Source organism: Anolis sagrei, chromosome 1 (genome assembly GCF_037176765.1).
Source record: "Anolis sagrei isolate rAnoSag1 chromosome 1, rAnoSag1.mat, whole genome shotgun sequence".
NCBI lineage: Eukaryota > Metazoa > Chordata > Lepidosauria > Squamata > Dactyloidae > Anolis > Anolis sagrei.
In genome coordinates, this window is record NC_090021.1 from 189,946,341 (window position 1) to 189,966,599 (window position 20,259).

A 20,259-nucleotide genomic window follows, 5' to 3' on the forward strand; every position below is an offset into this window, starting at 1 on the left:
CCATCCAAATACTAACCACAGCTGGCCCTGCTTACCTTCCAAGGTGCCCAGGTGAGGGGATCTGACAGGGTATCCTATCTCTAAGTGGGTGGGATTCAATCTGAATCCGGAAGTAGCCTTCTTCCCCACCACAGAGAAAAACCGGAAGTCAACGTTGCAACAGCGGCCCCTACTGGCTGAAGTAGAACATGAACCCAACTCCTCAGAACCGTGGAAGGACAAAAGAGCTTCCCTGAGGAGGGACAACAAAAGCGTCCAATCAGATGCGGAGCTATACCAACAGGGCGGGAGAAGAGTGCAGCACTGAGCCCCAATTGGCTACGGTGCAAACCAATAGATTTACGGGATGATGAAAGTGGGTTACCTGGCTTCTAGTAGAGGTGGCTTAGGTAACTCTTCCAGACCCCTTCCACACAGGGGAATAAAACCCCACATTATCTGCTTTGAACTGGAATATATGGCAGTGTGGACTCAGAGAACCCAGTTCAAATAAGATATTATAGAATTGGGGAGCTTCACAGTGCTCTTTGATCGTCCGGGAGCATCTTGTAAAGGACATATTTTCACTTCTATTTGATATTTTATTTTTGATTTATGATTATTTAATAATAAAATCATCGAAATGTAAATTTTAAAATAACCGTAACTCGGTATATAAACAAAACACAATTAAAAGACACCAGATTAGTTTGAAATAAGTGTATTGTTTATTTTATTATTCTTATATTTTTGACATAAACGTTTGATTGATTGTATGGTGTGCACTTCCTTTGAAAATGAATGTTTTTCTGCCAACCTAGCAGTTTGAAAATATGCAAATGTGAGCAGATCAACAGGTACCACTCCATGCAGTCCACATGATCTTGGTGGTGTCTACGGACAACACCAGCTCTTCAGCTTAGAAATGGAGATGAGCACCTACCCGCAGAGTTGAACACGACTGGACTTAATATCAGGAAAACCTTTACCTTTACCTATTTCTTTTATTATTATTTTATTTATATTTACTTTACTTTCAGGTGAGTGTTATATTTTACTTATATTCTATTTGATTTCTATCATCTTATTGGTTTATTCTTAAACGAATACATTTTATTTTATTTTAAAATACATTATTTCTTTAGCTCTCATTTCATTCTTATTTTCTCCGCATTATCACAGGGTGTCTGCGCCCCACACCACTGGAGAAATTACACTGCTTAGCCGGTATAGCACCACCTGACATCCGCCGGGAAGTAGCAGCCAATAGTGAAAGGACCAAGGCAGAGACATCTCCAGCTCATCCCGTATCAGCCAGCACGTCAACGACTTAAATCAAGACATAGTTTTCTTAGATCTACAGAGACACTCGCTGGAACACCCCAGCAAGTGAGAGTCCAAAAGTGGCAGGCCCAAACCCAGCACCTCATTTCATGGGTGATACCAGATGAGAGACTCCCCCCTGGGCACACAGAAGACTGGGCAACTTGGAAGGCGCTGAACAGGCTGCGCCCTGGCACCACGAGATGCAGAGCCAATCTTAAGAAACGGGGCTACAGGGTGGAATCCTTGGCATGCGAGTGCGGAGAAGAGCAAACCACAGAGCACCTGCTGCAATGCACCCTGAGCCCTGCTACATGCACAAGGGAGGACCTTCTTGCGGCAACACCAGAGGCACTTCAAGTGGCCAGATACTGGTCAAAGGACATTTAACCAACTACCAAATTTGCAAAATCGGTGTGTTTTTTTTCCTTTTTCTTTTTAATCTGTGTGTTTGTTTTGCTCTGTTAGAATTGTAACACAATGGTTGCTGATGACACGATAAATAAATTCTTATTTTATTTTTGAGAGAGAGAGAAAAATCATTCATATTGCTGTCGTTTTGTTTTATTGATCCTCCGAAAAGCGCCATTCTTCTACCCAAGCGTGTTCTCTAGATTTCCTATCTCTATGGGACAGGCAATAGGTCATGGGAGGCCACGCCCACCGGCTCAGCCCCCACTTCTGAGTTTCCGCGAAACTTGGAAAAGTAGGTCTCGCGAGAAGATATAAGCGCGGTCGCTGTGGAAACGAGGGCAGCAATGGCGGCGAAAGGGTCCTCGATTCTCCTCAGGCGGCATCAGCAACACAAACGGCGGCGGAGGGTTCTACGCAAAGCGGTTCAGCGTCGCCAGAGCCGGGCCAGGGCCAAAGCGGTTCCCGGGCCGGAGTCTGAGGCCTGGCGGGAGTTCGCCGCCTCCTTCGTGGCCGCAGGGCTGGTCCCTCCACCAGAGAAACAAGCCTGGACAGCGGCCAAGGCCTCCGGAGGCAGCGCCGTGGTGCTCTTGCCTCAGGGACGGGTGAGTGGGCGTGTCCATGCAAATAGAGGGGCGTGCCCAGCGCCTTGAGGGAAGGCTACATCAAGAGGGACGCGCTCTCTCGGCTGGGGGGCGTGGCCATGCAAATATGGGGGCGTGTCCATTTCCCTGAGGGAAAACCACCAAGAGGGGCACTGGGCGGAAATATCTCTCCGCTCGGGGGCGTGGCCATGCAAATAGGAGGCGTGGTCTTAGTCCTAAGGAAGAATTCTTCCTGGGGCAGTGGTTCTCAATCTGTGGGTCCCCAGGTGTTTTGGCCTACAACTCCCAGAAATCTCAGCCAGTTTACCAGCTGTTAGGATTTCTGGGAGTTGAAGGCCAAAACATCAGGGGACCCACAAGTTGAGAACCACTGTCCTAGGGAGATACAAGCAGGATATAATTAGAATAAGAATTATGATGATGATAATAAAGACAAAAATCTTTCCAAGCTTGATACACTTCAATCAAGTGGAACATAAATATAATAATACTAATACAGGCAGCATAACTTCATTTTTTCCAAACTTAATAAAACCCATTGTATGAATCAGAATTTTTTTATTTTTTATAATGTAGGCGCATACCTAAAGTTTTGTTTTACGTAGTTTTGAAGATCAAATTAAGTAGGTGACGTCCTCCATTCTCCATTCTCCATACACTGAGTAAACCGATTTCTGGCGTTTGTCATGACTCTTGCCAGCATAGCAGGCATTATGTTGGCAACTTCTTCCTGGATGTTGGTCTTCAAATCTTGTAGGGTCCTTGGAAGGTTCACATAAACACGGGATTTCAAAAAACCCCATAGAAAAAAATCACAAGGGGCCAAATCTGGAGAGCGGGCCGGCCACTCCAAATCCACTTGAAAAGTAGGCCTCAACGGCAAAAGCACGCTCCTCACTGTTCCAACACATGATGGCAACTGAACTGTGTCAGGACACTTAAACGAGACCACTAGCGCTCCGCTATGTCTTCAACTGACTGAATGGCACACATTTTTTAAAAGGAAGTTATGCTGCTTCACCCTGTAGGAGATGATGATTTTTATTATATTTATATTAATAGGATGGAGTGAATAATATAGTAATAGTGGAGGAAGAGTGAATGATGATAATAAGAATAATGGGAGGGTGAATAATAATAATGGAGGAAGAGTGAATAATAATATTGGAGAGAGAGCTAATGATGATGGTAATAGTAATAATGGCAGGGGGAGTAAATAATAATAATAATAATAATAATAATAATAATAATAATAATAGGAGGGAGAGTGAATGATGATGATAATAATAACAATATGTAACAGATTTTTGTTCCTGGGTTATCAATGTCATTTACTAATTAGTTCTATTGTAAAAACATGGAAAATGTATTAAACTGCAAACACTTTGTCTTTGTGGGAGAGATATCCTGTAGCATATTTTGCTATAGTTTTTCACTGAGGTATAACAATTGCTGTCAAGGTAAGTACTGCAGGAAATAACACTTTCAAACCAGGAAGAGACCTTTTTTTCAAATTTTGTTACACAGTATTATTAATATTATAATAAAGACAATTTTTCCCAACTAATTACACCTTAAGGGATAAAAGTGGAACATAAATAGAATTATTATTATTATAAAGGCAAATTCTCTTCCAAGCTTGTTTACAGTAAGACACAATGGATTTGGAAGAAGTTTTGCCTTTGTTATAACTACTGTTTGATTGAGACGGGACTTGGAAAAAGTTTTGTCTTTATCATTACTATAAATATTATATTTTTATCCTGCTATATCCTTTGATTGAGACACAAAGAGTTTGGAAGAAGTTTTGTCTTTGGATTGCAGCTCCCAGAACTCCCCAAAAACAAACATATTAGAGTATCTTATGGTGAGCCCTTGATTGATGCCAAACTTGTACCTTTCCCTCCTTCCTTCCTTCCTTCCTTCCTTCCTTCCTTCCTTCCTTCCTTCCCCCTCCCTCCCTCCCTCCCTCCCTCCCTCCCTCCTTTTTCCCATTCTCTCATTCCTTTCTTCCCTTTCTGTCCTTCTTCCCTTCCTTCCTTCTCCCCCTCATCTGTCCCTTTTATCCCTTTCTCTCCTTCCTTCCTTCTTTCCCTTTTTGTGCTTCCTTCCTTTTTTTCTTCCTTCCTTTCTCCTTTTTCTGTCCTTTCTACCCCACCCTCGCTTATTCCTTTCCTTTTTCAGGCACTGACGTTCACAGGAAAGTGCTGCCTGACCTGCCTCTATGGCTCCGTCCAGGTCTTCGGCTTCACCATTAATCCAGACCAGCCTCCCTGCCGCCTCTTTTCCCCAGACTCCCATTGCCCCCTCACCATCAAGGCCCTGGAACCCAAGGGGGTGGAAGCATCTGAAAAGGAGGTGCGGACAGAGACCCGGTCAGTGCTCAGGGCCCACCAGGTGCCCCAAGGTAAGTTGGATGGGTGAGTTAGGGATATGTGGCATCACTAGCAGAGTGCAGCAAACAGGAGAGCAAATACAGACAGTTCCCAAGTTATGATCAAGATGGGTTCTGTAAGTTTGTTCTTAAGTTGAATTTATATGTGTCGGAACAGGTACTTTTTAAGTGTAACTCCAACCAGAGAGAGAGAGAGAGAGAGAGAGAGAGAAACTTTGGTTAGCATATGGTAGGGTTAATATCCTTGTGGGGTTTCCTTTAATGTCTGTGGCCCTGTTCAGAAGATTTCACCTCACTTTCTGTCCCTGTGATAATTGGATTTTGAAAAATATGACTTATCATTGAAACAAGGATTAGTGATAAAGATTCAATGGAGACACCTTTGCCCCATGATAACAACTCTTCCAGGTATTATGAGGCTTGTAATCTGGTAGGATTCAAGGAATGGACTACATTAAGAAATCAAAAATTATTAGCCCTGGAGGGTTTTGATCTCAGATTCGGATGGCATGGGTATATTTGGTATGAAAAGAGGAAAGTGGAATTTTTTTTTAACAATCATTATAAAAGGGCCGCAATAATTAAAACATGGGAGAAATATAAGTCAAGATTATATAATAAAATACCAACATGGATTTCTCCAATAGAAGCAAGGCACAAAAGGGAATTAGGCTGTGAAAATTGGCTAACATATAAACAAATTCTAAAAGTCACAGAGGATAAAAAATTAATCATCAAATCAATAGACATCAACTGTGCTGCTAAGAAAAAGATCTATGCCAGTGCAAAAGCTGAGGTCCAAAGAAGGACAAGAGAACTCAAGAACATCTGGTGGACAAAGAAGGCCAAAGAAATCCAACACCTGGCAGATACCCATAATGCTCAGGGATTTTTCAAAGCCACAAAGGTCATCTACGGACCAAGAAACCATGGCATACAGCCTCTACGCTCATCAGATGGAACCAAACTCCTGAAGGACCAAAACTCAATTGCACTACGTTGGAAAGAACACTACCAAAGCCTCCTGAACCGCAGCTCCAATGTGGCCGAAGAGGTCCTCTCACAGATCCCACAACAACAAACCAGGGATGAGCTTGCAGCACTGCCTAGTTTGGAAGAAGTCAGCAATGCCATCAACCAACAGAAGAATAACAAAGCCAGTGGACCAGATGGGATCCCTGCTGAAATCTTTAAAGAGGGAGGACCTGAGCTGACACACCAACTCCACCAGCTCATAGAAAAAGTGTGGGTGACCGAGAAAATCCCAGCAGATTTCAAGGACGCCACCATCATCACCCTCTTCAAAAAAGGGGAAAGAACAGACTGCGGAAACTATCGAGGTATCTCCCTTCTAACCTCCGCTGGGAAAATCCTCGCAAGAATCCTTGCAAACTGCCTTCTGCCCCTCTCAGAAGACACCCTCCCAGAATCTCAGAATGGCTTCCGCCCCTCCAGAGGAACAGTGGACATGATCTTCACTGCACGACAGCTCCAAGAAAAATGCAGGGAACAAAACCAACCTCTGTACATGGCATTCATCGACCTCGCAAAGGCATTCGACACAGTGAATCGCAGCGCTCTCTGGACCATCCTCCAAAAAATCGGGTGCCCTAACAAATTTGTGAACATCCTGCGGCTCCTCCATGATGACATGATGGCAACAGTCTTGGACAGCAGTGGCTCCCAAAGTGACCCATTTAAGGTGGAATCAGGTGTCAAACAGGGATGTGTTATTGCCCCAACTCTATTCTCCATCTTCATCGCTATGATACTTCACCTTGTTGACGGGAGGCTTCCCACCGGAGTGGAAATAATCTATCGGACAGATGGCAAGCTATTCAACCTCAGCAGACTGAAAGCCAAAACCAAGGTTACAACAACAGCTGTTATAGAACTCCAGTATGCTGATGACAATGTCGTCTGTGCGCATTCAGAAGAAGATCTACAAGCCACTCTAAACACCTTCGCAGAAGCATATGAGAAGCTCAGCCTGTCACTGAACATTGAGAAAACCAAGGTGCTGTTTCAGCAGTCGCCAGCCCATCCCTCTCCAATGCCAGTAATACAGCTTAATGGCGTAACATTAGAAAATGTGGACCATTTCCGCTACCTTGGCAGCCACCTCTCCACCAAAGTCAACATCGACGCTGAAATACAACACCGCCTGAGCTCTGCAAGTGCAGCATTTTCCAGAATGAAGCAGAGAGTGTTTGAGGACCAGGACATCCGTAGGGAGACCAAGGTGCTTGTCTATAAAGCTATTGTCCTCCCAACCCTGCTCTATGCCTGTGAGACGTGGACTGTCTACAGACGTCACATGCAGCTCCTGGAACGTTTCCATCAGCGCTGCCTCCGGAAAATCCTGCAAATCTCCTGGGAAGACAAGCGGACAAACGTCAGTGTGCTGGAAGAAGCAAAGACCACCAGCATTGAAGCGATGGTCCTCCAACATCAACTCCGCTGGGCCGGCCACGTTGTCCGGATGCCTGACCACCCTCTCCCAAAGCAGTTGCTCTACTCCGAACTTAAGAACGGAAAACGGAATGTTGGTGGGCAGGAAAAGAGATTTAAAGATGGGCTCAAAGCCAACCTTAAAAACTCTGGCATAGACACTGAGAACTGGGAAGCCCTGGCCCTTGAGCGCTCCAGCTGGAGGACAGCTGTGACCAGCAGTGCTGCAGAATTTGAGGAGGCACGAGTGGAGGGTGAAAGAGAGAAACGTGCCAGGAGGAAAGCGCGTCAAGCCAACCCCGACCGGGACCGCCTTCCACCTGGAAACCAATGCCCTCACTGCGGAAGAAGATGCAGAGCAAGAATAGGGCTCCACAGCCACATACGGACCCACAAGGAAATCCATAATGGAAGACCATCTTACTCGTCCAACGAGGGATCGCCTAAGTAAGTAAGTAAGTAAGTAAGAGGAAATAAAACAAATACATCCCAAACTCACATGGTTACAGTATCACCAATTACATGAAAGCTTTAGAACAGATGAACGGCAGGGCTTTTGCCAGGAAAAGGGAATTTGGGAAGCAATCATGCAAAAAGAAAGACATCTAATTAAAGTACTATATAAACAACTTTTATGCTGGGCAACCGAAGAAGAACAAATTAAGGAGTGCCAGATTAAATGGGCAAAAGATATAGGACATAGTATCTTACTGAAACAGTGGGAGGAGATTTGGAACATTAAACTAAAATATACAGTTGCCAGTGATCTAAAAGAGAACTGGTATAAAATGTTCTATAGATGGCATTATTCCCCATAAAAAATTTCCAAATTTAATAGAACTACATCAAACAAATGTTGGAAATGCCAAAAAAAGACAGGGACGTACTTCCACCAATGGTGGACCTGTAAAAAAAATAGGAAATACTGGAGAGAAATACATCTGGTAACACAAAAAATCCTAAAAATCAATTTTCCATCATTACCAGAAATGTATTTGCTGGGCATTTCTTACTCAAAATTCAATGCAAACCAAGACAGGGTATTTTTCCTATTAAGTACAGCTGCCAGGATAACCCTGGCCAAAGTATGGAAACAAAAAGACACTCCAACAATCAAAGATTGGATCTTAAAAATGTTCGACATAATCCAGATGGATTGCTTATCGCAACACTTGAATAATTCATCAAAAAGAACGAATTGGGAGGGTTTCAAAGACTTTATTACATCAAAAAAGAAGTTGACACTTATTATAGACATATCCAGCATTTGAAGAAGAACTAAACACCGAAATAACGCCGGAAATGTAACCATAAAAGGGCAGATTTATCACCAATTGTAATACTGGATTCTTTGAAGACTATGGGAAGTCACGACACCGGGGGAGGGGGGTGATTGGTTTTGTTTTTTCTCTCTCTCTCTCTCTCTCTCTCCTTTCCTTCTTTCTTCCTTTTCTTTTCCTTCTTCTCCTCCTGTCTGTCTTTACTCGCATATGTTTTCCCATTTTTCTTTTTCTTTTCACGTGTATTTTTATGTAAAAAGAAAATTTGCACAATTAAAAAATATACAAAAAAATAACAACTCTTCCAGGAGAGAATTTCCCTTCTGAGGGGTAGATTTCTCTAGCTTCCTATTGTCTCACCCCCATTCTTAACTGTGAGTCATTTGTAAATTGGATGTTTGTAATTCGGGATTGCATGTACACAGCTATGTCAATTTTGAAATCATTTTGACCTGTGTTTTATGGGTGTTGTTCCTTGTGTATATATTGTTATATTGCATTTTTAAAAATAGTTTTATGTTTTATCACCCTTTTTGAAGTACGTCGTATCCAGCCTCGAGTTGCAAAGCTGGGTAATACATTTATTATTATTATTATTAGCTTTTTAATAATAAAAGCTGGGTAGAAAATACATTTTTTCTTATTCATTTATTAAATAAACAAAAAGAGGTGGGTGACAAATACATTTATTATTATTCAATTATTAAATAATAAGTGGGTGACACATAAGTTTATTATTATTCCCTTATTAAACAAAATAATAAGAGGTGAGTATCAGCCTGCATTCCAACCTGCTGCTCTTTGTCTTTTCAGAGTCCAGATGTAAACTGATGAAGGCCTTCTCTCCCCAGTGCTCAGTTGTTCTGCTGGAACATCTAGATACTCCAGTGACCAGGTTCATCCTCAGTCACCCATCCTTCTCCCATATTTTCAGCACAAAAGTGAGTTGGGCTGCCTTCCTGGTCACTTCTCAGGCCACAACATGGCTTTCTATGAGAGTGTTTTGGTCTTCATTTATGTTTTTTTCAAAACTTCTTTAGCTGCTTTGAATTGGAGAATAGGTTTTTATCTTGTTTAAATTATATATTAATCTTGTAGCTGCTGAAATCAGTGGTTCCCAAGCTCAATTCAATGTGTTTGGGGCTCCAACTCCCAGAAGCCTCAGGTGCCTTGGCCAGGTCTGGGAGTTGGAGTCTGAAACCCCTTACAATTTTTTTTAACTTCGTTGTGGATCATTTTATTTGTTTCTTTTATTATTCTTTTATGAATGTTCCACTATTGACCAGCTCTTCTTCAGATAAATGCTATTTGTTGCCTTTAGAGACAGAAGGTGCCTTCCTTTACACCAGAAGATGCCATCCTTGCCTCCGCTGGAATCCGGAAGCTGGATCCGGAGAGCGGTCTGATGATGTCCGAGAGCACCGTTTCGGCCATCGAGGAGTTAACCCAAGCCTGCCAAGGTGAGAAGTGGCTTAGCCTTGGTTCAGCCAGAAAAGCAGCAGTCACCTGCTGTAATTTTAAGATCGGAAAACCTCTCTCTTCTTGCAGGCTGACCTAGTCAAGCTTAACCATGAATTGTAAAAACCTCATGCTCTGTTGTGTTTTAGTTTGTTCTCATATATCTTAAGGTGTGTATGTTCGAATACGTGCTTTTAGGGATGTATTTTAACTATTATTACTGTTATTACTATAATTATTATTATTACTATTATTAGACTTGATGCTGTAGAATGAATGTCCTTTGACCCCACTTGAAATGCCCAGGGCTCCATGTGATGGGATCCTGGAAGTTGTAGTTTGACAAGGCCTTCAACTTTCTCTTCCAAAGAGGGACAAACTACAACTCTCAGGATCTCATCGTATGGAACCCTAGCAGTTCAAGTACATTTATTCTACAGTTTTGGGTGTTTTATGGGACACGAGCTGGCATATAATAATAATAATAATAATAATAATAATAATAATAATAATAATAGAAATAATAATAATTCTCAATGAGGCAGAACTCCTTTCCATCAAGAAAGGAATTGTAATGCTGTGGCATTTGTGTGTTTGCTTTTCAGAGGAAGAGGATGGATGCCCCATCATCCTGGTCTGTGGCCCCAAAAGCGTGGGCAAGTCCACTTTCAACCGATATCTGATCAACCTTTTGCTCAACCGGTGAGTGGTTAATTCTACTCTGCAGAGTTCATGTGAAGAGGCAGACCCTGGGTGGAACTGTCTCCCTGCTCAGGGGTATAGTGATGCAAAATAGTGGGCATGCTCTTAGCCCTAAAGGACTACTGTTCCAAGGGGGACTGTCTCTATGTTTGGATGTGTGGCCATGCAAATAAGAGATGTGGCTTTAGCCCTAAGAGAAGAACCACACCAAGAGGGACTGTTTCTGCTGTGTGGCCATGCAGATAAGTGGTATGATCTTAGTCCTAAGGGGAGAAGTATTTGAAGAGGGATTTTTCTGCTTGGGGGTGTGACCATGCAAATAGAAGGTGTGGCCTTAGTCCTAAGGGACTATAATATCTATATAATTAATAGATTAGAGAGATAAAAATAATAACAATTTTATTTCTTACTTGCCTCTCCTCATGGCTTGAGGCAGGTTGCAAAAGAATTAAAATGCAAAAACACTACAAATACACACAGTAAAACATACCTCCATAAAAGTTACATACCAAAACATCTCTCTATGAAATACATATTAAGACAGACAAAACAGAGATTAAACAAAGGAGCTCCTTTTAAATTAATGTTTATGTTTAAAGACTGTCTGGGTAGGCCTGCCAGATGCCAGAAGAGACAGGTCTTCATGTGTCTTAAATTCCGACAGCTGATTTAGCTGTCAGAGCTCTATTGGCAAGTTGTTCCACAGCCTTGGGGCAGTGGATGAAAAGGTTCTCTGGGTGGTGGTTGTGTCCCCCCCCCCCCAAAAAAACCCCGAAGTGTGTTGGGGGGATTGTATGGAACAAGGTGATCCTTTAGGTAACCTGAACCCAAACCACATAGGGCTTTAAAGGTCAAAACCATCAACTTGTACTTTTCCTGGAAACTAATTGGAAGCCAGTGGAGTGACTTTATGATAGGTGTAATATGCTCCCTCCTAGATGTTCCTGTAACCAATCTGGCTGCCGTATTTTGAACTAGTTGGCGTTTCTGAACTTGGTAGAAGGGAAGCCCAATGTAAAGCACATTGCAGAAGTCAAATCTTGAGGTTACCAGTGCATGCACTACCATATTCAGGTGCCCCAAATCTAGGAAGGGGTGTAACTGGCGGGACAGCAGAAGCTGATAGTGAGCACCCCTGACCGTTGCAACTACCTGGGCTGAAATTTGGAGAGATGGATCCAGGAGCACTCCCAAGCTTTGGACACAGTCTTTCAGGGGGAGTGTAATCCCATCCAGAACTGGCTGACACACTCCACCCCCAGATTAGGACCCTTGATGGCAAGCACCGCTGTTCTTCCTCATCCAGCCCATTACCTCCTCCAGGCATTCATTCAGAGACATGCTATCCTTAGCTGAAGCTGTTTTGAAGACATGGGAGAAATATATTTGGGTGTCATCAGCATATTGATACTACCCCACCTCTTTCCTACAGATGATCTCTCCTAGTGGCTTCATGTAAATATTAAAGAGCATTGGGGATAGAATGCTCCCCATTTTGGTGTTGAGACAGAGATCATCCACTAAGGTGACGATCGCAGTCTCAACTCCGTATTCTGCTCTGAAGCCAATTTGAATAGATAACATGTCTAAGGTTGTTTGCAAGTGAAAGCATGGCGAGTTGACATTAGGTGGGGGGAATACATACATATGTATATATTTTGACTTTTATTTATATACTTATATATACACATACACATATAGATGTATATAAAACATATAGTATAGTATAATATATAGTATAATGTAATATATTTAATCCATATAATAATATATAATAATAATGTAGGAGACTTTGTGTCCATTCTCTGTGTGTGTGTCACATAGTATAATAATATACAATTTAATGTAATATATTTAATTCATATAATACATACAGTAGTATTACACACAGAGAGAGATAATAGGTAACATGCCTAAGGTTGGTTGCAAGTAAAGGTTGGTTGCCAGGTGACATATTTGGGGTTGTTGGAGGGGTTTGCTACTAGGACTAATTGGGATCTCAAGCTGTTCCTTGACACTTCTTCTTTCTTCACCCACAGCCTCCCCTGCATTGAGTTCCTGGAGTGTGATCTGGGGCAGCCTGAATTCACTCCTCCTGGATGCATTTCTCTGCTGAATGTGACAGAGCCCCTGCTGGGTAGGTATAAGGACAGGATCTGCTGAGGGGGAGGAGCCTTTGCACTCATTCTGTGCTGAGCACCATCCTTTCCAAGACAACCAGACTGCTTTTTATATTGGAAGGATACTAGTTGGGAAAGCTAGTTGCTGAATGGCAGACAGGAATAAAGCACTGAATGTTCTGTCAGATGCTCACCGTTCTACTCGGCTCATTCATCTTTTCCTAGGCCCACCGTTTACTCACCAGCGAAGTCCCCGCCGAATGGTGTACTTTGGGGAGACCAGCTGTGAACAGGACACCGAAAGATACCTCGACACCCTGAAATACGTCTTCGGGGCTTACGAGAGGGATGCTCCCCTGGTAGTCAACACCATGGGATGGGTGAAAGGTAAGCTCATAATAATAGCAATAATAACAAGCATAATAGGTATCTATAGCAGAGTGCAGCATAGCCAGTGTTATAGATGAGCCAATTATAGTAATGATAATAATAATAATAATAATAATAATAATAACAACAGCAGCAACAACAATAGGTATCTATAGCAGAGTAGATGCAGAATAGGCAGTGCCATGTATGAGCTAATAATAGATAGATAGATCTGTTTATTTATTAGTCCACTGACCATATCAACAATAAAAAACAAAAACAAAAATACACAGACAAATATATACTAACCACTATGATAAAACTGCTGCAATAGTTAAATAAATTAAAACACAATAAAAGTTGAATAAATAATGAGTTTGATTAAATGGGATTTAATTACAAGATGAAAGCAGGGGAAGGAAAGTGACAAGTGTAAAAGCGTCAGTCAGAAAATTGTTATTATTTTGTGTGAGATAATAACAATGATATAAGCCAGTAGGATTCCCTCTGTCCCTAATGACTCACTAAATAGAAGTGTTGAAGCATCTTCACTGCCAACACAGAAGTGATTTCTCTAATCTTTTTAGCCCCAAAGTTCTTTTATGGTAAAGGCAGCCTTGGGAAGAGACTCCAACGTTAGGATTTCCTCCCTTTCCCTCTCTGCCTCACAGGATCCGGCCTGCTGCTCCTGCTGGATCTGATCCGCCTGCTGGCACCCAGCCACTTGGTCCAAATCAGCGCCCAGGGCTTCCAAGACATGCCCCGGCTTTCTCTCGAATACATGCGCCACACCCCCGGGCTGCACACCAGAGGCCCAGGTGCCCTCAAGGGCAAGGGCCTGAGGGGCAGGACGGAAGCTATAGAGGAGCAGCCCAGGAGCTATGGAGCCGGACACAAGCTGCTCTGCGTCCAGCCCCAGTTCCTGGGGGCAGGGGCTGCCGGCCACGCGTGAGTAACAGCGCAAGGCAATCTCAAAGGATGTAGTGATGTTGTTCTGCATTATGATCATCATCCTGCTTCTGCATTATTATTATCATTATCATTATTATTATTATGCATCATGCAATCAATTAATTTTATGTAGTGCTTGCACCATAGGTCTTTCACATACAGAACCAACCAGCAAGTACACATAAACCCAATTATAAAATTATAAAATATCTAAAAATTCAAACACTACATAAAGTAGCTCTTGCATAGTTAGAAGCCAAGTAAAATTCAGTATTATTAACGACTGAAACAAGAGAACTTTGAATACATTTATTATTATCATCAACGTCATTACCCTGCTTTTACACTATTATTATTATGCTCTATTATCATCACCCTCATCATCCTGTTTTTATATTATTATTATCATTATCCTTTTGCTTTTACATTATTATCATCACCATCATCAATATCATCCTACTTTTACATTAGTATTATTATTATAGTTATCATTATTAATATACCTTTTGTATATTATTCAATATCATCATTATCTTGCTTTTACAGTATAACTATTATGCATTATTATCATGATCATCCTGCTTTATTATCATCACCATGATTGTGGTTGTTGTATTTCTGCTTTTACGTTACTTTTACTAATTTTCCCTGTATTATTATTACAGTATGTAACACAATTTTTGTTCCTGGATTATAAATATCATTTCCTGATTGGTTCTATCATAAAAACATGGAAAAAGTTTCTTAAACTGCAAAAGTTTTGTCTTTGTGTGAGAGGCATCCTGCAGCACATTTTGCTAAGAGTTTTTCAGTGGGTATTTCAGAGTCCCAACCAATTCAACAGAGTTTGTGGCAGCCACAAAAACAAAGTTTCTGGAGTATAACAACTATTTTCAAAGTAAGGACTACGTAATTAGACAGGAAATAATACGTTCAAACCAGGAACAGATTTTTTTTCAAATTTTGTTACATAGTTATTATTATCATTGCCATCCTGGATTCCATGGCTCTTTGAAGGCAACCATAACAAGGCTAATATGGCTGTCCATGAAAATGTGTTAAGACTTCGCTGTCCAAAGCCTTAGCAGTCCACCCTGGCATTCTTCCCAATGGCCCTCTTTCCTTTTTGCCACTGCTGCAGGCGGACCCACAGCAGCACTTTGCGAGACCTGGCCCTTCTGGGCTACCTGGGCCAGCTACAGCCCCTGGAGCAGGAGTCGGTGCTCCCTCTGCATAGCCTGGTGCCTTACCAGGTAAGCGCAGGTCGCCCTTGTTGTCATTAGGGCCTCTCTGCTCACCTTGGGAGCGGGGGGGGGGGGGGTTACTTAATGGCCCAGAACTATTTCCTTGGGGTTGTCTCCACAGGTGCCCTTCTCGGCCGTGGCCCTGAGGATCATCCATGCAGAGGTCGCCCCGTCCCATGCCCTGTGTGCCCTGAATGCCAGCTGGGTGGGCCTTGGCCGGATGCTGGAGGGGGTGCCTTCGCAGCTGGACGGCCCCATCCTGCTGACACAGACCCCCATCTGCGACTGCCTGGGCTTCGGTGAGCAGTTCGCTTCCTCCTCAAAGACTGTCTGAGGACCTTTTGCAAATAGAGCAATAGGCAGGGGCTAGGAGCCTAGGACACAACGGAGCCATGGCTTCAGTGGCAGGAAAGGGGATTCCCCTTAAACTTTATGGGGAAGGACTTCTTGATGTTTGGAGCTGTTCAGTAGTGGAATATGAAGCCCAGTGGAGTTTTTAAAGCAGAGGCTAGATGTCTATCTGTAGAGAGGGATCAGACTGTGCCTTTGGGGTCTCTTTCAACTCCAGCAATCTATTATTTTTTCTGTATGTCTCTCTGTCTATCACCTCTGGAGGTTTGGAAATAGAGACTGGATAGCCATCCGCCAGGAGAGCTTGGATTGTGCCTTCCTTTCTGCCAGAAATGGATTGGACTGGATGGTCTTTGGAAATCCCTCCCAACTCCAGGATTCTATTCTATCAATCTGTTTCTTCCTCTGGGAGTCTTTAAATGGAGGCTGGATGGCCATCTGTTGGGAGGGATCAGATTGTGCCTTTCTTCCTGGCAGAAACTGACTGGATGGCTTTTGATGATCCTTCCCAATTGCAGAATTCCATTATTCATTCTATCTCTCTATCTATCTCTCTATCTATCTCTCTCTCTATCTCTTAAGCAGAGCCTGGATGGCCTCTGTCAGAAGGGATCAGATTGTGTCTTCCTTTAGGGTCTCTTCCAACTCCAGCAATCTATGATTCCGTCTGTCTATCTCCTTCTCTGGAGGTTTTGAATCAGACGCTGAATGTCCATTTCTCGGGAGGGCTCAGATTGTGCCTTTATACCTTGCCAGAACTGGGTGGGATGCCTTTTGGAGATGCCTCCCAACTCCAGGATTCTTTGATTCTATCTATTAATCTGTCTCCTCTGGGGGTCTAAATGGAGGCTGGATCACCATTTGTTGAGAGGGATCAGATGGTGTATTTTTTCTGGCAGAAGGGGATTGGACTGGATTGTCCCTTGGGGTCCTTTCCCACTCTTGGATTCTCTGATAAGACTCATCAAGTAAAGTAATTGCCATCTGTTCGGAGGGCTTTGATTGTGCCTTCCTGCCTGGCAAAATGGGTTGGACTGGATTGTTTTTGAGAGTCCCCTCCAAGTCTATGATTCTTCCTCTTTATTTGGACTGGATGGTCATCTGTCGAGAGGGATTGGAGGTTTTGTGGTTGCTATCATTTGTCATTCTTTAGGCATCATCCGAGGCATCGATGTAGAGAAGCAGCTCTATCAGCTCCTGACCCCAGTTTTGCCAGAGAAGCTGCGGCTGGTGAACTGCCTCCTGGTTGGGAACATCACAATCCCGCACTGTATCTTCCTGAACCAAGTAAGGATAAGCAGAAAGTAGAAAGTGTTCTTTTAGTGGAAAAGGTGGCCGGAGTAGTAGAGAAGTTTCCCATAGAGCTATATGGCATCCTAAGAGGGTAAAGAGAGTGGCCAAAGAGCACAGGACCCAAACTAGCAGCGTTGTCTGGCTTGACTCTATGAAGTAGAAACTGCTGCCCTGAAGGAAGAAAGGGGAGCTTTTGGAATTCTGAGGGTGTCCACTGTTCTTCTCTCTTGCCTTTCATTTTCTCTCATTTTGATTCAGAGATAAAGAAAACAGAAATAAAACCAAAAAAGAGCAGGTTTTATTATATATGTGTGTGTGTGCGTGTGTGTGTGTGAGTGACTAAAACTAAGCAGCTAATCAACTGCTGCAGCATATGATGAAACTAAAATTAAATAGACATATGCCGATATTACTCAAAATAATAAAATAGTAATGCTTTCATTAACATATACATACCTTCATGTTATTACTACAATTACTAAAATAATGCCTACATCAACCTACAAGCACACTAACATGTAACTACATATTTTAAATAAATAATAAATATATACATTAACATACACATACTAACGTACAAACAGATTAATCTGACAATTACCTACATTATTAATTAGGAAGAATTAAAAATAATAATGCTTACATTAACATACACATACTAACCTAACACATACCTACATCATCATTATCATCATCATTATTATTAGAAACATATCAATTTTAGTGGTCATTACTGCAACTCCATCCACAAATTGTGCAAATTATAAACAGCAGTCCCTACATTTGAACAGCAGCAGTGCTTCCCATCTGTCAGGACTGAATCTCTCTGAAGGTTTTGGAACTGAGGCTGGATGCTCGTCTATTGGGAGAGCTTCGATGTCTTTAATGGCAGAAGGGATGGACTAGATGTCCTTTGGGGGTCCCTTCAGACTAGGGAAGTATAGACTGACTGGGAGTCTGGTGGAGTCTTCTCTGGATGTTCTTGAATTGGACAGCAGTTTGTTGGGAGGGTTTTGACTGTGTCCTGGTGCACCATTGGGGTAAGCCCTGCTTAAAGGGCTCCCGCTTTGTCCCTTTTTGCAGGTGGGCATCGAGGGGGAGGCCCCCTATGTCACGTCCGGCTACAACTTCGCCATTTCAGGTGCTGGGAAGCTGAAGGTCAAGCGGCACCTCAAGAGGCGTGGACTCACTCAGCCGCCGGCCTGAGCCCTCTCCTTGGGACTCTCCTTTTTACCTTTGTGCATTTCTTTCTCCCTCCTCTCTTTTATGAGAATTAAACCTTTTGGCATAAATTGCAGATTTCCTTCAAAAGGGGCAAGGTTTCTTTAGATCTTTGAGTGAAACCATCCTTGGTCCTAAAAGCTTACTTCACTGGATGGAAGAGTTGTGGTTTGAGCAAAACACCTGCAAAGGAGATTAGATTGCATCTGATTTGCCTTGCTTTCCATTTGGGGGGGGGGGGGGGGGTCGTGTCGTCCTTTTCTCGTGTTTTTTTGTCTCATTGCCGAAGCTGGGGAAATGACTTTATTGAAACAATATTCAGTTTAGAGCCAAAATCTCTAGATGCTTAGTAGCCATCTTTCAAAAACGAGTTCCTTCTGCATTGAGTTTGCTGTGAAATTTTCATTTGCCTAGCCTTTTATTTCAAGTAATTCTGGCATGGAAAAAAGAGAAGGGGAATATTTTTTCCCTTATAAATACAAATAAATATTTCTGTGCTTTAGGGCTGGCTTATCCAAAATGGGAAACAGTATTGGTTTATGCAGATATGAGCTCCTTTGAGTCTCCATATGGAGAGAAAAAGCAGAATATAAATAAACAGAAGGAGGAGGAGGAGGAAGAAGGGAGAAGAAGAAGAGAAGAAGAAGGAAGAAGAAGAAAAAGTAATATGGAACAAGTATGGTGTTCTAGTCTCCGGGGCTTTGGTTAAAAAAAGTCCTTCTCTGATAGCATTATTATTATTATTAGTATTATTATTATTATTATTATTATTATTATTACTACTACTACTACTACTTTTACATTTATTTAAATACAAAGTTTGCACACATTGGATAGCTTGAAGAATTTTATTAATATCCAGTTTGTCCACATTTGACTGTTTGATTATCATCAACAACATCCATAGTTTGTCCACATTGGATAACTTGAATACTTATCTAAAGTTTATCTGCATTGGATAACACTTATTATTATCATCATCACCCAAAGTTTGTCCACACTGGATATCTTGAGTATTATTAATATCCAAAGCTTGCCCTGATCACATAACTTGAATATTATTATTATAACTATTATTAGTGTATTTATTTTAAAAGGTTCGCCATCATCCTAGGAACGAAGTAGTTAACTTTTGCCTTTCCTTAGCAATGTAAGACTACTAAGACTCACTACTTTTTTGGCAAATGATGCAGACAAAACAACAAACACTGTTTTTTCTGTAAAGTATAAGCATCGGAGATGCTGATCAATGACCCAGGTGGGGAAAATGTCTTTTTTCTGTTTTTCCATCTTTTCCCTTTTTTCTTCCTGTGTTTCTGGAAAGGGTTTTTGGCCATTCTTCACTTGTATCATCCTAGAAATGTTAGGTTTTGGGGGCAAGAATTTGCAAGGTTTGCCATCCCTAAATTTAGGGCTCAAATAGTCATCCTTCTATTTCAAAGAGGGCCTGAATGTTCAGATGCTATTTGTTCTTGTTATGTTTATTTACATTTCACTATTTCTCTCCACAAGGAGACTCAAAACAGTTATTTAAGAGATATGGATGGTACTCGTGGCCCACAGGTTGAATCCGCCTTGCTAAGTCCTTACAGGCAGCTCTCCTTTTTTATTTATACTTTTTGTATAGTTTTTTTTAGCCTGTATTGTTTGAAATATGGTGATACATGCCATTATGGGGAGAAAGGTGGGATATAAATGAAGAGCAACAATAATAATAATCAGCACTCAGGAGAATCTATAGAGTTTAATAATGATCCATTCTTCTCTGGGATATCAACTGCAGGGGTTCTAAGCTGTCAGGGATGGCTTTTACAATTCATGTACTGGTTAAGAGTATAAAGTATTTCTGGGCTTTGATAAGACATATTTTCAGATTTTCACCCTTCCAGAACACAAAAACAACTCCTCTGCTTCTGAAAATACCATGCACATCCACCTATACTACACGTGGCAGTGTGAGTCTAACAAATCTTTGTCAATGCTGCCCCGAGTCCCTTCGGGAAGAGGGGACGGGGTATAAATAAAGCTTATTATTAATGCTGATCATAAATGAGTTTACCAACCACTTTGTGTGCATTTTAGCACATGCTGACCAAGACTAGCCAG

At 42.1% G+C, this 20,259-nt stretch overlaps 2 protein-coding genes across 2 annotated transcripts in view; one reads left to right on the plus strand and one right to left on the minus strand.

Moving 5' to 3' along the window:
- LOC132767826 (uncharacterized) overlaps positions 1–20,259 on the minus strand; it is a 112,829-nt gene that overhangs the window by 27,716 nt on the left and 64,854 nt on the right. The gene's annotated exons all lie outside the window — the stretch shown is intronic.
- Positions 1,981–18,224, plus strand: NOL9 (nucleolar protein 9). Its single transcript, XM_060779697.2, has 12 exons — positions 1,981–2,318; positions 4,503–4,725; positions 9,258–9,385; positions 9,766–9,904; positions 10,508–10,604; positions 12,644–12,741; positions 12,950–13,111; positions 13,765–14,041; positions 15,186–15,297; positions 15,410–15,587; positions 16,793–16,926; positions 18,016–18,224. The coding sequence occupies exons 1-12, from the start codon at positions 2,061–2,063 to the stop codon at positions 18,136–18,138; spliced, it is 1,929 nt and encodes a 642-aa protein (XP_060635680.2). The 5' UTR covers positions 1,981–2,060; the 3' UTR covers positions 18,139–18,224.

Bases quoted from the DNA above. Each gene is read 5' to 3' on its own strand.
- NOL9 (XM_060779697.2), top strand. From the start codon at position 2,061: ATGGCGGCGAAAGGGTCCTCGATTCTCCTCAGGCGGCATCAGCAACAC. The intron at 15,298-15,409 runs GTAAGCGCAGGT...TTGTCTCCACAG, and splicing joins ATAGCCTGGTGCCTTACCAG to GTGCCCTTCTCGGCCGTGGC. The intron at 15,588-16,792 runs GTGAGCAGTTCG...GTCATTCTTTAG, and splicing joins CTGCGACTGCCTGGGCTTCG to GCATCATCCGAGGCATCGAT.